The sequence below is a fragment of the Schistocerca piceifrons genome, chromosome 8, assembly GCF_021461385.2.
Source record: "Schistocerca piceifrons isolate TAMUIC-IGC-003096 chromosome 8, iqSchPice1.1, whole genome shotgun sequence".
NCBI lineage: Eukaryota > Metazoa > Arthropoda > Insecta > Orthoptera > Acrididae > Schistocerca > Schistocerca piceifrons.
The window spans coordinates 138,687,664-138,705,820 of NC_060145.1; the positions used below are offsets into that span (position 1 = coordinate 138,687,664).

Sequence of the window (18,157 nt, forward strand, 5' to 3'; positions counted from 1 at the left end):
ACAATTTTTATGACGTCCCCGCTTCTTCTCCTTCCTAGTTCTAACAAACAATCTTGTCATCACCAATTCTGTAGCTATTCCTGCCATTGTCAAAATTTGTTCGCCGATTAACTTCACTAACCCTGCCAGAATCACAGGTTTAGTTATCCTGCAATTATTCTCCAGTTAGGCGTTGTTACATGTTTGTACAAAATATTCTCCACATTACTTCCAGAATAGAACATAAACGGCTTCTAGCCGGGGACTGTACAACTGGTCCTTACTAGTGTAGCGATCTGGCCAAAAATTTTCTTTAAAAATTTGATTTTCTTGGATACACCGAGAAGATAATATGTAATCTTTCTCACCTGTTATTCCTGTTAGTCATTTATTTCAATTCTGGTAGTCTGAATCTATGAATTTCGCTTGTAATTATAACAATGCTGATCATTCGCAAACCCAATCAACCACATAATCAGACAGCGATTGGCATTCATTCATTCGGGTTTACTCTGCTCAGCTTGTATAGCCCCATCCCCTTTTGTCTGCAGAAAGTTTATCTCTAGATGTGACAAGGATTCTCCTGACAGAGACATCACATACACTATACACGCACACGCATTCAAAACTCAACTTATGATTCATTCAGAAATCAACTTAAAATGTGTTCAAAAAACAACAGGGGTGCATTTCAAAATAACATGAATAATCGATAGACCAACTTGCGCTGGATGCTAGGCGCTCTGGGAAACAAGCATCTAGCTGCTTGCTGCGACTACTTGCACACCCAACAGCCACATTCCTGTAGCCAGAAGCGGGAGAATCTACTACTCAAATGCAACTCAAATGCGCACGTGCATGAGCCCGCTCATAACTGCCAAAACGAATCCAATGTGAACAGTTGTGACTTCACACTCATCAGAGGCATTTTGTTGTTAAGAAGCATTGCATAGTCTTCCTAAAGCCTTTGACACAATTTTCTGTTGGCAGATGCTTGTATGAGCACTGTGTGTCATTGTTGTATATGGCACATTTCCTTTGCAATTTAAGTTATTTTCATTTTTTCTCTCGTTTATGTTTTAGTGTTGAAGTATTATTCTGCAGTAGCTGGATACAGTAATATCCTTTGTTAGAGTATCGGTTCTCATCAGTCAAAATTACAAAAATTTAACAGAAAACTAAAACAATGAAAAATTCCCAGAATTCTAAAAAATTCCCGGATTTTTCCTGGTTTTCTCCTGGATGAAAAAATTCCCAGATTTTTCCCGGAACTCCCAGTTGTACCGGGTCGTATACAACCTGAGTCAGATCCCAAATCTATTACCTGCAAAGCTGGAAGAAGAGATATTTGCTGGACCAGATATGTGTAAGTTGATGTCTGATGAACACTTTAAAATCACAATGATGGAAATAGAACAATAAGATCAGAGAAGTTAAAAAAAAAAATCCTTAACATATCCAGTGTATCGTTTCCCTGCCCAGACTAAAGAAACTGATTACAAGAAAATAGTGGAAGATATGTTGCAGTCATTTAAATAGTCAGAATCCAAGGTCTCCCCAAAACTACATTTTTTAATGTCACACCAAGACAATTTTCAGCACAATCTGGCTACCGCATCAGAGGAAAATGCTGAATGGTTCCATCAGGAACTTCAATGTCTGCAACATCATTATCCAGGTTTTTGGGGAATAAACATGATGTGTGACTACTTCTGGTCTACCACACATGAAGGAGAAGTGATACACCAAATGAAGGACATCAAGCACTAAGTCACAGGAAAATGTAAATGGAAATAATACCTCCACCTGGTAAGTGTCCAAATCACTGTATTTGCTTTTTCTAATTTATATGTCTCTCACATTAGTTTTTAATCATTTTATTGTTCTGCTTCAACTACCTTCCTGTAATTGTTTTCTGATCTCATAGCGTACAGAGTTTGATGATAATGTGGCGTAAAAATCTGACAGTTTGTAGAGAAATAGGTTTCAGATTCGTGATCAACACAATCGATTTAGTCAAAAATTCATATTTTCATGCAAATTACAGAGAAAAAGGAAAATTTTTTCAGCCTGTGTAATTTCTGTATGCAAAGAATTCAGGAAAAATCAATAACATTACACAAAATTTAGACAAACAAATGGAACATAAACACCAATAAATGAAGCAATGACTTTGCCAGCAGCAATGAAGGGAAGTAGGGATCGAATAATCAATATGAATTATTTCTGCCACTGACCAAGCTCAATGTTAATTTATTGTCACATATTTGCATTTTAATTGTTCTGGTACTTCCTAATTGAAATTTGAACTTCTTTGAGGTTGCATATTACATATATTTAATCAACCACTACTTTAGAAAACAATGTAGCAACATTACCTAATAGTTTCTCCTGTGACAGTTCCAAGTTTGCACTTGCATTAATAATATCTTGTAGTCCTTCAACAAATGTTCTCATAAGGAGTACAGAATCAGTACTTTTTGATTTGCATACTGTTGAAACATCACTCATGAGAGGAACTGCAATGCTTCCAACATCTTCTCCTGCAAAATAAACAAAATTTTTAGCTTCATTCTGGCATATATAAACAAAGATGATGTGACATACCAAACGAAAGTGCTGGCAGGTCGATAGACACACAAACAAACACAAACATACACACAAAATTCAAGCTTTCGCAACAAATGGTTGCTTCATCAGGAAAGAGGGAAGAAGAGGGAAAGACGAAAGAATGTGGGTTTTAAGGGGGAGGGTAAGGAGTCATTCCAATCCCGGGAGTGGAAAGACTTACCTTAGGGGGAAAAAAGGATAGGTATACACTCGCACACACACACATATCCATCCGCACATACACAGACACAAGCAGACATTTGTAAAGGCAAAGAGTTTGGGCAGAGATGTCAGTCGAGGTGGAAGTACAGAGGCAAAGATGATGTTGAAAGACAGGTGAGGTATGAGCGGCGGCAAATTGAAATTAGCGGAGATTGAGGCCTGGCGGATAACGAGGAGAGAGGATATACTGAAGGGCAAATTCCCATCTCCGGAGTTCTGACAGGTTGGTGTTAGTGGGAAGTATCCAGATAACCCGAACGGTGTAACACTGCCAAGATATGCTGGCCGTGCACCAAGGCATGTTTAGCCACAGGGTGATCCTCATTACCAACAAACACTGTCTGCCTGTGTCCATTCATGCGAATGGACAGTTTGTTGCTGGTCATTCCCACATAGAAAGCTTCACAGTGTAGGCAGGTCAGTTGGTAAATCACGTGGGTGCTTTCACACGTGGCTCTGCCTTTGATCGTGTACACGTTCCGGGTTACAGGACTGGAGTAGGTGGTGGTGGGAGGGTGCATGGGACAGGTTTTACACCGGGGGCGGTTACAAGGGTAGGAGCCAGAGGGTAGGGAAGGTGGTTTGGGGATTTCATAGGGATGAACTAAGAGGTTACGAAGGTTAGGTGGACGGTGGAAAGACACTCTTGGTGGAGTGGGGAGGATTTCATGAAGGATGGATCTCATTTCAGGGCAGGATTTGAGGAAGTCGTATCCCTGCTGGAGCGCCACATTCAGAGTCTGATCCAGTCCCGGAAAGTATCCTGTCACAAGTGGGGCACTTTTGGGGTGGTTCTGTGGGAGGTTCTTGGTTTGAGGAGATGAGGAAGTGGCTCTGGTTATTTGCTTCTGTACCAGGTCGGGAGGTTAGTTGCGGGATGCGAAAGCTGTTTTCAGGTTATTGGTGTAATGGTTCAGGGATTCCGGACTGGAGCAGATTCGTTTGCCACGAAGACCTAGGCTGTAGGGAACGGACCGTTTGATGTGGAATGGGTGGCAGTTGTCATAATGGAGGTACTGTTGCTTGTTGGTGGGTTTGATGTGGATGGACGTGTGAAGCTGGCCATTGGACAGGTGGAGGTCAACGTCAAGGAAAGTGGCATGGGATTTGGAGTAGGACCAGGTGAATCTGATGGAACCAATGGAGTTGAGGTTGGAGAGGAAATTCTGGAGTTGTTCTTCACTGTGAGTCCAGATCACGAAGATGTCATCAATAAATCTGTACCAAACTATGGGTTGGCAGGCCTGGGTAACCAAGAAGGCTTCCTCTAAGCGACCCATGAATAGGTTGGCGTACGAGGGGGCCATCCTGGTACCCATGGCTGTTCCCTTTAATTGTTGGTATGTCTGGCCTTCGAAAGTGAAGAAGTTGTGGGTCAGGATGAAGCTGGCTAAGGTAATGAGGAAAGAGGTTTTAGGTAGGGTGGCAGGTGATCGGCATGAAAGGAAGGGCTTCATCGCAGCGAGGCCCTGGATGTGTGGAATATTTGTGTATAAGGAAGTGGCATCAATGGTTACAAGGATGGTTTCCGGGGGTAACAGACTGGGTAAGGATTCGAGAAAGTGGTTGGTGTCTTTGATGAAGGATGGGAGACTGCATGTAATGGGTTGTAGGTGTTGATCTGCGTAGGCAGAGATACGTTCTGTGGGGGCTTGGTAACCAGCTACAATGGGACGGCCGGGATGATTGGGTTTGTGAATTTTAGGAAGAAGGTAGATGGTAGGGGTGCGGGGTGTTGGTGGGGTCAGGAGGTTGATGGAGTCAGGTGAAAGGTTTTGTAGGGGGCCTAAGGTTCTGAGGATTCCTTGAAGCTCCGCCTGGACATCAGGAATGGGATTACCTTGGCAAACTTTGTATGTAGTGTTGTCTGAAAGCTGACGCAGTCCCTCAGCCACATACTCCCGACGATCAAGTACCACGGTCGTGGAACCCTTGTCCGCCGGAAGAATGACGATGGATCGGTCAGCCTTCAGATCACGGATAGCCTGGGCTTCAGCAGTGGTGATGTTGGGAGTAGGATTAAGGTTTTTTAAGAAGGATTGAGAGGCAAGGCTGGAAGTCAGAAATTCCTGGAAAGTTTGGAGAGGGTGATTTTGAGGAAGAGGAGGTGGTTCCCGCTGTGACGGAGGACAGAACTGTTCCAGGCAGGGAGCTGGAAGTCAGAAATTCCTGGAAAGTTTGGAGAGGGTGATTTTGAGGAAGAGGAGGTGGGTCCCGCTGTGACGGAGGACAGAACTGTTCCAGGCAGGGAGTTGGATCATTAGGAGTAGGATTAGGATCATTTTTCTTCGTGGCAAAGTGATATTTCCAGCAGAGAGTATGGGTGCAGGACAGTAAAGCTTTGACAAAGGCTGTTTGGTTGAATCTGGGAGTGGGGCTGAAGGTGAGGCCTTTGGATAGGACAGAGGTTTCGGATTGGGAGAGAGGTTTGGAGGAAAGGTTAACTACTGAATTAGGGTGTTGTGGTTCCAAATTGTGTTGATTGGAATTTTGAGGTTTTGGGGGGAGTGGAGCTGGAAGTGGGAGATTGAGTAGATGGGAGAGACTGGGCCTGTGTGCAATGAGAGGAGGTTGAGGTTTGCTGGAAAGGTTGTGAAGGGTGAGTGAGTTGCCTTTCCGGAAGTGAGAAACCAGGAGATTGGATAGTTTTTTGAGGTGGAGGGTGGCATGCTGTTCTAATTTGCGGTTGGCATGTAGGAAGATGCTCTGAACAGCCGGTGTGGATGTGGGAGAGGAAAGATTGAGGACTTTTATTAAGGATAGGAGTTGACGGGTGTGTTCATTGGCTGAGTTGATGTGTAGGTGAAGGATTAGGTGGGTGAGGGCAATGGATTGTTCAGTTTGGAACTGGTATAGGGACTGATGGAAAGAAGGGTTGCAGCCAGAGATGGGAACTTTAAGTGTGAGGCCTTTGGGGGTAATGCCAAATGTCAGACAAGCCTGAGAAAATAAAATATGGGAGTGTAATCTGGCTAGGGCGAAGGCATGTTTGTGGAGGGAATGTAAATAAAACTTAATGGGGTCGTTGTGGGGATGTTGTGAGGGTGACATGGTATTAGAAGGTGGAAAGTGTAACATGAGGCTGAAATGAAAATGAAAATAAAAATATATGGGGAGAGAGAGAGAGGTGAACTAGAAAGTAACTGGAGATCTGGTGTGAAAAAAGGCGAAAAAGTGTTGGCTATAGCTGGGATATGTTAATCCTATGGTGAACTTGGGTTGGTAGACAACGATGTGCACAAAGGTTAGGTGGTTGTGTTGCCGCCAAAACACGTTAAAGGGTGGAGCAATTCGGGAAAATTTCGAAAAATCTACGTGTAAATGTATTAAAAGGAGTGGTTTTGTGGTGGCAGATTGTGAAAATGAGGCTAACAATTGTCTGACGAGGAAATAATGACGTTAAAACCTGTGGGAAGCAGCTAAAAAAGATTAGTGATGTGGGAAAAACGAAAATGGAAAAAAGTGAAAGTTATTAGAACTCTAAGAAATGGCTGTTTAATAGCTGAAAGGAACTGTTTGTGAACTGGAAACGGTGGATTTTATAGCAGCGGTAGTGTTGAAAGCGGAAAAAAAATTTTTAGGTTATGGTTTGGAAGTGGGTTACGGATTATTGAGTATATATAGGTGGGATAAAATTGTATGGTAGATTCGGTAAAGAGGAGAAGGTGAATACAAAGTGGAACTACTTGCAAAAACAGAAAGAGAAAATAAGATGACAGGAAAGATTTCGAAATGCAACAGTGGCAATAACAAACATAATTGTTGGGTTCAAATTAATGATATGAATATAATAGAGGGAAACATTCCACATGGGAAAAATATATCTAAAAACAAAGATGATGTGACTTACCAAACGAAAGAGCTGGCAGGTCAATAGACACACAAACAAACACGAACATACACACAAAGTTCAAGCTTTCACAACAAACGGTTGCTGCATCAGGAAAGAGGGAAGGAGAGGGAAAGACGAAAGGATGTGGGTTTTAAGGGAGAGGGTAAGGAGTCATCCCAATCCCGGGAGCGGAAAGACTTACCTTAGGGGGAAAAAAAGATAGGTTTTATACCAGGGGCGGTTACAAGGGTAGGAGCCAGAGGGTAGGGAAGGTGGTTTGGGGATTTCATAGGGATGAACTAAGAGGTTACGAAGGTTACGTGGATGGCGGAAAGACACTCTTGATGGAGTGGGGAGGATTTCATGAAGGATGGATTTCATTTCAGGGCAGGATTTGAGGAAGTCGTATCCCTGCTGGAGAGCCACATTCAGAGTCTGATCCAGTCCCGGAAAGTATCCTGTCACAAGTGGGGCACTTTTGGGGTTCTTCTGTGGGAAGTTCTGTGTTTGAGGAGATGAGGAAGTGGTTCTGGTTATTTGCTTCAGTACCAGGTCGGGAGGGTAGTTGTGGGATGCGAAAGCTGTTTTCAGGTTATTGGTGTAATGGTTCAGGGATTCCGGACTGGAGCAGATTCGTTTGCCACGAAGACCTAGGCTGTAGGAAAGGGACCGTTTGATGTGGAATGGGTGGCAGCTGTCATAATGGAGGTACTGTTGCTTGTTGGTGGGTTTGATGTGGACGGACGTGTGAAGCTGGCCATTGGACAGGTGGAGGTCAACGTCAACACTGTGAAGCTTTCTATGTGGGAATGACCTGCAACAAACTGTCCATTCGCATGAATGGACACAGGCAGACAGTGTTTATTGTTAATGAGGATCACCCTGTGGCTAAACATGCCTTGGTGCATGGCCAGCACATCTTGGCACAGTGTTACACCGTCCGGGTTATCTGGATACTTCCCACTAACATCAACCTGTCAGAACTCCGGAGATGGGAATTTGCCCTTCAGTATATCCTCTCTTCTCGTTATCCGCCAGGCCTCAATCTCCGCTAATTTCAATTTGCCACATTGATTTCACCTTCCTCTGTGGCGACGCGTTTTTAAATATGTCGACTGAGAATCTGCAGAAAAATGGAGCAGATATAGCATAAAAATATTTGAAAGACTTGAATACAGTTGATTTTTGCCAGGAACTCACTGGATTCAAAAAGCTAATAACAAAAATGAATGAAAAATCAAGTGCACTTCACCTGTTACAACATCTGTGCAAATATGACTTGCAAGAAGCGTTCTGTAGTGTTAGTATACCTTTAAGGATATACCACACATTGCCTATGAAATCTGCAAGCTGTGAGTGAAGCATCGGCAAACTGAAAATAATTAAAAGCTATGTGCATTCAATAATGAGTCAGGAATGCCTATCCGGCATTGCGATCATAGGACTGAAAATAAAACCGCCTTTGAGATGAACTTTGATGAGCTAATAGACTCTTTTGTAGGAAGTCGTGTAAAGCTGTAGCAAGATTGTACAGACAAAACTGCTGGGTCTTAAAGATTGAAGAGCTGCATAGTGACTAGCTTGTCTGTTGCCTTTACTGGTTATATGTTTCCTATATTTAATTTTATGTCAGACAAAAGAGAAAGTTATTAGCTAATAGATAATAAAGAATGCAAATTTACTGAAGGGGTTTTATCCTTCTGGTCAAATAAAATCCCAACCAGTATATAATGTATTTTTTTTATTTAAATAATATATTTTAAATGCTCGAGAACCACTATAAAGTTTCTGCCCCGGTTCGGATAAATCCGGATAGATCCGATGCTGCTGGATCCCACATCACTAAGTTGTTGGTATTTGTCTCTCTTCTGATCAGCAGATTTGTCGAGCTATGAATTTCCACCAGTTCTTTAATAAAGCTGTCTCCGTACAAAAACATGGACAAGAGATTTTTGGTATTTTGTAGTCCGTATTGTGCCCCATACACAGACAGTGTACAAGCACAGCAGATTTCTCTGGCTTGTCCTAATGTGTGTGTCGTTGAAGTTTGATGCATCAGTCTTCTGCAGTGCAACAAGTTTTTCAATGTATGATATCCTGCAGCTACGAAGAATCTTACATACCAGACCTTCTCAAAACAAGATGGTCTTTCCCTTTACTTAGAAGAGCTCTGAGGTTTGTTGGTAAGCAGAAGATGGATTTAACTTTATGTTCCTATTTTCGAAGAAACACAACTGACATGTGGCAAGACAACCACTCCTCTTTGTTCTTCACTGTCTTCCAGGTCCTCACTTTGTGTAACACACGCTGGGTGTATGGCACATCGAATCTTCCTTTCAGAATATCCATTCTGAATGAATATGGTATGGGTATGGTGCAACTCGTCAGATAAGCTGTCTGAATACAATATGACTCTTTCTTTATGTACCAACATCCTAGGCACACTGGTTCACTGTGAAAGATGGTGACAGTTGGTGGCCTGTGAGCCTAAGTTTGCGTGTGCAGGTTTATGGTGCACAGTGTGACCCCAGGTGCCATTGTCGTATCACAGCAACCACAAAGGGAAACTGATAGTCAAACAAGGGATGATGTTTCGGTGGCGATATGGATGTTTGGATGACCACAGCAAAGATGGTCACACGCAACCACGGATGCATATAACAGCATGTGATTCCCAACAGTGGGTGCTTGGGTGGCCAACAACAGTGCACAGTAAGAACAATAGCCCTTGCACATGCGCTGAAGCTCTTGGTTCATTGTTCGACAAGTAGCATTGCTATATTTCTCCACTGCCGATCAGGAAATCTTTGCTATTGGTCACTGAATTTGGCGCCTTCACATCTGTGCATGAAAAGGACAGAATTGTGCCAATGAACTTTGTGGGAACTTCATGATGATATCCAATGTTCCACCCAAGAACCATTTCTACAAGATGGTGAAGATGAAAAAAGCACACAGAAGTATGATAAACAAGTGACTGACAAAGAAAATTGTTTTATTTGTATTTAATTATCAATCGTAGGCCTCATTATGCCATCCTTTATGGATGAAATAATTATCTATGTGCCACCTACCTATAACCTATAGACAAGGTGGATGTAACTTGGACACACAACAAAACCATGAATGTTGGTACAAGTTTATTAGACTGTGGCATGTACGCCAATCACCGTAACATAAACTGAACACAATAAGATAAGGCAAATGTATGCAAGCAGTAATAATATAACTGAACGCAAGTGTGGTTTAAATAGGCACTCGCCTGTGGTAGGTTCTATTGGATGTTCACAGCATTGCTCTTTCACATCACATTCTTGTGGATGACAATGCATCACTAATGCACACGGATTTCAAGTGTGCATACATTACTTCATTCCTCTTCCCTTGGGGAACAGCTCAGATTCGCCAAATGCCCATGGCGTCTTCCTTTTGCAAGGCTATGGCTGAGATGATGTACTGATAATGGGGCGTATGATTGGAAGTACTTGGGGCGCAGGCAGTGTCACAGTCTGTCTTCTCCTGTCAACCCATACGGTAGGATGGGGGACATCGGCTCCGTATCCACATCAGGTCAAGGCCTGGTGGCCTGGTGGTGGTGGTGGTGGTGGTGGTGGTGGTGGTGGTGGTGCCCCTGTAGTTGGTAGCTGAGGGGGAGGAAATGGCTCTGACAGGCACACTGGTACTGGTAACGGTATTAGAGAAGCTGCGCAAGTTTCGTCCAACAGCGATGGGGTATCCCCAGTACGTTGTGGCAGGGACCCATCTGCAACAGCTAATCCATCGAGCAATGAAGATTGGCATGGCATCGTCAGTGTCCTGGCCGAGGTTGTCCATGTGCGCATGTGCAACTGGTTGTAATGACAAGCACTGAGGTGCCCCTCTGTACGGGAATTGGGAGATGATAGCCGGAATCCATTTTGGGTGACCACCAAACCCTTGTGCCCAGATAGGTACCTGAGGCTGGAAAGTGACAATGGTCGCACAGGTTGGTGCCTCTGGCAGGGCCGCAAGAGATGCAGGAGAGACCAGGGTTGATGCCCATGGAGCAATTCAGAAGGATTGTTGTTGCCGAATGGTATGACAAATAGGAAAACAGAAACTGATCAAAAGCAACGTCAGACGGGAACCAAGACACATACTTTTTCCATTTCATTTTGAATGTTCTACCATTTCGGCCTCATCATTGACTGCAGGTGGAACGTGGTGAATCCTGAGAGTGTTGCAGAAGGCATTGTTTTATTTGTAAATATCTAGTCCGAGTCAAATTAAGTGTCTTTGATGTGTACGCAATAGGCCACTAGGAGCCATCAGAATGTTTATGAGCTGACACTGCCCCTAGCCCATGCTGGGATGCATCTGTTGCTAACATTAAATGTTGACCTTGTTGGTAGGTAATCAGGCGATGTGCAGATCATAACATAGACATCAGTTTGGAAAACACTGTTTCACACACCTGCAACTAGTGAACAGTGAAAAGACGTTCCCTCACGCAGCAAGGTATGTAATGGTTGTACAACCAACACCACCCCCAGCAAAAACTGATGATAATAAGCAATCTTACCTAAAAAAAACCAGGAGATCCTTCACTAACATAGGACGTGAAAGAGCCAGAACGACAGACATTGTGATGAAGGGTATGCCACCTGCACCCAAGACATAGAACGCAAGTTAAACAATAGAAGGCAGAAAGAAGCAGCACTTTTCCAAATTTCGTTTGAACACAGTGCCCTGTAACACTGAAAAGAACCTACATAACTTGTTGAGATGTTCAGTGGTGGAAGAGCTGGAGAACACAATATCATCAAGATAGTTTGCACTGCCAGGCACGGACCTTACGTGCTGTTCAAGAAATCATTGAAAAATCACCAGGGGTCTGGCCACGCCAAATGGCAACTGCAAGTATTGATACAAGTTCAAAGACGTGTTAACGACCACGAGCCGTTGAGAATCAGAATCAATGGGAAGCTGCCAATATGCAAAGGAGGGGTCACTCTTGGAAAATACTGACCAGCAGCGAGTTTAGCAAAAATTTCGTCAAGGCATGGCAAGGGATATATGTCAATGATAGACTGAGCATGGACAGAAACTTTGAAATTGCTGTAAAGGCGTAACTGTCCCGACGGCTTCTTGATAATGACTAAGGGTGTAACCCGTTTGCTGGATGTGATCAGTTGGATGGTCCCAGAGGCTGTGAGGTGGTCGAGCTATGCCTTAACTTGATCACAGAACACCATCGGCACTGGGCAAGCCTGAAAGAAACATGGTCTGGCCAAAGATTTCATTGTAACATAGGCTTTGAAATTATTGGCACAATTCAACCCAGCAGAAAACAAGGCTGATACTCATATCATAAAGAGTCAAGTTGTGTGTAAGGTAATTGACCAGAGATGAGATTAGCTTTATTGGAAACAGTAAACCCGAAAAGGTTAAAGGCGTCCAAAACCATACAAATTTTCGGTGCGTGCATTGTTCACTACAAAAAATTCAGCAGACAAACCACAGATTTATATGTGACTGAGGCCGAGAAACTACCTAATATCAGAATGCTTTGTTTAGAGTAGGTGACTAATGTACGTGACACTGGTGCTAAAGGGGGAGAACCCAAGTCCATGTACATTATTTGCAAGTTGAGTAAGGTCACAGTAGCACCAGTGTTGACTTGCATTTGCAAAACCTTCAGATAAACCTTTCACATACACCTTGTTGTTGTTGTTGTTGTTGTTGTTGTTGTGGTCTTCAGTCCTGAGACTGGTTTGATGCAGCTCTCCATGCTACCCTATCCTGTGCAAGCTTCTTCATCTCCCAGTACCTACTGCAACCTACATCCTTCTGAATCTGCTTAGTGTATTCATCTCTTGGTATCCCTCTACAATTTTTACCACCCACGCTGCCCTCCAATGCTAAATTTGTGATCTCTTGATGCCTCAGAACATGTCCTACCAACCGGTCCCTTCTTCTCGTCAAGTTGTGCCACAAACTCCTCTTCTCCCCAATTATATTCAATACCTCCTCATTAGTTATTTGATCTACCCATCTAATCTTCAGCATTCTTCTGTAGCACCACATTTCGGAAGCTTCTATGCTCCTCCTGTCCGAACTATTTATCGTCCATGTTTCACTTCCATACATGGCTACACTCCATACAAATACTTTCAGAAACGACTTCCTGACACTTAAACCTATAGTTGATGTTAACAAATTTCTCTTCTTCAGAAACGCTTTCCTTGCCACTGCCAGTCTAGAATTTATATCTTCTCTACTTCGACCATCATCAGTTATTTTGCTCCCCAAATAGCAAAACTCCTTTACTACTTTAAGTGTCTCAGTTCCTAATCTAATTCTCTCTGCATCACCCGACTTAATGCGACTACATTCCATTATCCTCGTTTTGCTTTTGTTGATGTTCATCATATATCCTCCTTTCAAGACACTGTCCATTCCGTTCAACTGCTCTTCCAAGTTCTTTGCTGTCTCTGACAGAATTACAATGTCATCGGCGAACCTCAAAGTTTTTATTTCTTTTCCATGGATTTTAATACCTACTCCAAATTTTTCTTTTGTTTCCTTTACTGCTTGCGGGGAGAGGCTACAACCCTGTCTCACTCCCTTTCCAACCACTGCTTCCCTTTCATGCCCCTCGACTCTTGTAACTGCCATCTGGTTTCTGTACAAATTGTAAATAGCCTTTCGGCCCTGTATTTTACCCCTACCACCTTTAGAATTTGGAAGAGAGTATTCCAGTCAACATTGTCAAAAGCTTTCTCTAAGTCTACAAATGCTAGAAATGTAGGTTTGCCTTTCCTTAATCTTTCTTCTAAGATAAGTCGTAACGTCAGTATTGCCTCACGTGTTCCAATATTTCTACTGAATCCAAACTGATCTTCCCCGATGTCGGCTTCTACCAGTTTTTCCATTCGTCTGTAAAGAATTCGAGTTAGTATTTTGCAGCTGTGGCTTATTAAACTGATAGTTCGGTAATTTTCACATCTATCAACACCTGCTTTCTTTGGGATTGGAATTATTATATTCTTCTTGAAGTCTGAGGGTACTTCACCTGTCTCATACATCTTCCTCACCAGATGGTAGAGTTTTGTCAGGACTGGCTCTCCCAAGGCCGTCAGTAGTTCTAATGGAATGTTGTCTACTCCTGGGGCCTTGTTTCGGCTCAGGTCTTCCAGTGCTCTGTCAAAATCTTCACGCAGTATCGTATCTCCCATTTCATCTTCATCTACATTCTCTTCCATTTCTATAATATTGTCCTCAAGTACATCACCCTTGTGTAGACCCTTTATATACTCCTTCGATCTTTCTGCTTTCCATTCTTTGCTTAGAACTGGGTTTCCATCTGAGCTCTTGATATTCATACAAGTGGTTCTCTTTTCTCCAAAGGTCTCTTTAATTTTCCTGTAGGCTGTATCTATCTTACCCCTAGTGAGATATGCCTCTACATCCTTACATTTGTCCACTAGTCATCCCTGCTTAGCCATTTTGCACTTCCTGTCGATCTCATTTTTGAGACGCTTGTATTCCTTTTTGCCTGCTTCATTTACTGCACTTTTATATTTTCTCCTTTCATCAATTAAATACAATATTTCTTCTGTTACCCAAGGATTTCTACTAGCCCTCGTCTTTTTACCTACTTGATCCACTGCTGCCTTCAGTATTTCATTCCTCAAAGCTACTCATTCTTCTTCTACTGTATTTCTTTCCCCCATTCCTGTCAATTGTTCCCTTATGCTCTCCCTGAAACTCTGTACAACCTCTGGTTCTTTCAGTTTATCCAGGCCCCATCTCCTTAAATTCCCACCTTGTTGCTGTTTCTTCAATTTTAATCTGCAGTTCATAACCAATAGATTGTGGTCAGAGTCCACATCTGCCCCTGGAAATGTCTTACGATTTAAAACCTGTCTGATACCTTTCAGTATCTCCGGGATTCTTCCATGTTTCTTTTATGATTCTTGAACCAAGTGTTAGCTATGATTAAGTTATGCTCTGTGCAAAATTCTGCCAGACAGCTTCCTCTTTCATTTTTTAGCCCTAATCCATATTCACCCACTATGTTTCCTTCTCTCCCTTTTCCTACACTCGAATTCCAGTCACCCATGACTATTAAATTTTCATTTCCCTTCACTATCTGAATAATTTCTTTCGTCTCATCATACATTTCATCAATTTCTTCATCATCTGCAGAGCTAGTTGGCATATAAACTTGTACTACTGTAGTAGGCGTGGGCTTTGTGTCTATCTTGGCCACAATAATGCGTTCACTATGCTGTTTGTAGTAGCTTACCCGCATGCCTATTTTTTTATTCATTATTAAACCTACTCCTGCATTACCTCTATTTGATTTTGTATTTATAACCCTGTATTCACCTGACCAAAAGTCTTGTTCCTCCTGCAACCGAACTTCACTAATTCCCACTATATCTAACTTTCACCTATCCATTTCCCTTTTTAAATTTTCTAACCTACCTGCTCGATTAAGGGATCTGACATTCCACACTCCGATCCGTAGAACACCAGTTTTCTTTCTCCTGATAACAACGTCCTCTTGAGTAGTCCCCACCCGGAGATCCGAATGGGGGACTATTTTACCTCCGGAATATTTTACCCAAGAGGACACCATCATCATTTAACCATACAGTAAAGCTGCATGCCCTCGGGAAAAATTACGGCTGTAGTTTCCCCTTGCTTTCAGCCATTCGCAGTACCAGCACAGCAAGGCCGTTTTGGTTATTGTCACAAGGCCAGATCAGTCAATCATCCAGACTGTTGTCCCTGCAACTACTGAAAAGGCTGCTGCCCCTCTTCAGGAACCACACGTTTGTCTGGCCTCTCAACAGATACCCCTCCGTTGTGGTTGCACCTACGGTACGGCCATCTGTATAGCTGAGGCACGCAAGCCTCCCTACCAACGGCAAGGTCCATGGTTCCTGGGGAGGAGATAAACCTTGACATCAATAAAATACTTACTGGGTGCAAGGGAAATTACCGATACACAACTGATTGTGAACAAATCAATGAGAATTTGCAGAAAATAAATGCGTGGTGTAATGATTGGCAGTTATTTCCCAATATTAGTAAGTGTAAACTACTCCATATAACAAGGCGAAAACCCCCATTAATGTATGAGTACGAAATAAATGCCCAGTCTTTGGAAGCAGTAACGTCCGTCAAGTATCTGGGTGTGACTATTCGAAATGATCTCAAATGGAATGATCAGATTACACAAGTAACGGGTAAGGTGAACTTTAGATTGTGGCTTATTGGTAGAATCCTGAAGCGATGCAGTCCTTCAACAAAGGAAATAGCTTACAATACCTTAGTTCGTCCAGTCTTCGAGCATTGTTCGTCTGTATGGGGCCCTTACCAGCTGAGTCTGATTCAAGAGATTGAGAAGGTCCAAAAAAGAGCGGCAAGATTCGTGACTGGTACATTTAGCCAACGCAAGAGCATTACAAATCTCATAGAAAGTTTGAAGTGGGACACACTTGCAGATGGACGGCGCGCTAAACAGAGGGGGCTGCTCACTAAATTCCGAAATCCGATCTTCACCGAGGATGTAGGGCATATATTATTACCACTAACTTTCAAATCGCGCAATGATCACCATTCAAAGATAATGGAAATTAGAGCTCGTACTGAGGCGTTCAGAAAAGTCTTTTTTTTCCCTCGTGCGATCCGCAAGTGGAACAGAAGGGGGGAAATATGACTTTGGCACGAATTGTGCCCTCCGCCACACACCGCTTGGTGGCTAGCGGAGTATATATGTAGATGTGTAGATGTAGACATCCAGGTCAGCATCTGCAATAGGCGGTTGGAATTTTGCGTTACAAACAGAACCAATGTGTGTTATATTGCACTGGCAGCAAATGGCCCATTGCTAGGACAATCTGGCCTATCGCGACTGACAAAACATGATGGACAAGATGGAAGAGTGGAGGGTTTGCACTGTTGTTCATTACTGGACTTGCTGTGCTGCTGCTACAGCCATGGCTGATGCAAGGAAGTGGGTCAGCAGCTTTAATGTTTTGCTTGTGCAGACCACTGCTCCCCTGTGATACATCCGACAAACGGCAGGGGGAAGCGAGCTGAACTTCTGCATCCTCACACCCTGATTCAATTTGAGTATGCGCAGCCCTTGAAACCTCACATGATTGTCAGATAGTCAGAATGTTGGAGAGGGAGGGGTTTTCACACTGAAGGGCCCATTCACAAACCTCGCGATCGGGGGCCATTCGAATGATTGCTTCGCAAACCATTTGGTCGACATACTCCTTATGTACATCAGTGACAATGGTAGATTAAACCATGCAGCTCAGCTGCTAAAGTCTTATAGGAATGTTCCGATTTCTTGCGACACTGGTAGAACTCAACTGGAGCGGCAATAATCCATTTATAGTAGTACTGTAGAATGGGGTAAAGCGGGTCAAATGGGGTAAAGCTGATCAAAGACACATTACTGTACTAAATCACTGCCATCTAGGTGACAGGAGAGAGCAACACCAACTTTGAGACACTTAGAAAGCTGTGACCTGTACGTTTGTTACCTGTGTCATAAGCAAGGTGAGAAATGAAGATTGTGACAACCATCAGCAATTATTATCTTAGTGTACATTTAAAGATTTGTCATTTCAATGAAAACAAATTTTTGCAGTGACCACAGGTTAGTAACTACATCTATTTTTCAGCTGAATTCTATTAGAGCAAATCTACATCTACAATGTGTGTGAAACTCACTTTCTTAGCATAGGTTATCTTTTAGTTATTGTGCCAAACATGCCTTTTTTGTGATTCTGGGGGTAAAGTGGATCATGCCGCACAAATACATAAAGCAGCTTGGAGCAAAAGGAAAAAGGAATTATAATGAAGCTTATTTCAGTGAAGCAGTGAAAAAAGTAAAGAACAATGAAATTACTTTGCGAAAAGCTTCTGAAATTTATGCTGTGCCTTAAACTAAACTTCAAAGATGGGTGAAAGGAGATGATAAATTAATGAAATATGGAAGGCCGACTGTGTTGAGTGAAAATGAGGAGAAATGTGTTGTGGAAGGTCTTCTTCTATGTGCACATTGGGGGTTTCCACTTGGAAGTACAGTCATTAGAATTGTAATACAGCAGTATCTTAACAGGGAGAGAGTAACAGAGCCACAATTTACAGACAATATGCCAGGTGTGGACTGGTTTCAGTCATTTATGTCACGGAACTGTGAACTAACTGTGAAGTGTTCAGAAATATATAAAGAGAGCAACATCTGGGATATCACAGGAAGTTATTGTATCTTATTTTAGAAACCTGGCGAACTCTTTAAGAGCAGTTCCATTGTTTCACAGCATAAATTATGATGAGACAAATTTTACAGATGACCCAGGAGCAGTCAAAATAGTTGGGAAGAGGGGTGTAAAACATCCTGAGAAAATTGTAGACTGGAGCAAAAGTAACACCAGTGTCATGGTTGCTGCAGCAGCAGATGTACACGTTCTTCCCCCTTATGTGGTATATAAGACAAAACAC

At 42.7% G+C, this 18,157-nt stretch overlaps 1 protein-coding gene across 2 annotated transcripts in view; it reads right to left on the reverse strand.

Moving 5' to 3' along the window:
* LOC124711952 (protein MMS22-like) overlaps nucleotides 1–18,157 on the reverse strand; it is a 148,350-nt gene that overhangs the window by 57,220 nt on the left and 72,973 nt on the right. For both annotated transcript variants that reach the window (XM_047242222.1, XM_047242223.1), the window contains one exon: nucleotides 2,358–2,522. In XM_047242222.1, the coding sequence (XP_047098178.1) occupies nucleotides 2,358–2,522 (165 nt within the window). The remainder of the gene's footprint in view (nucleotides 1–2,357; nucleotides 2,523–18,157) is intronic.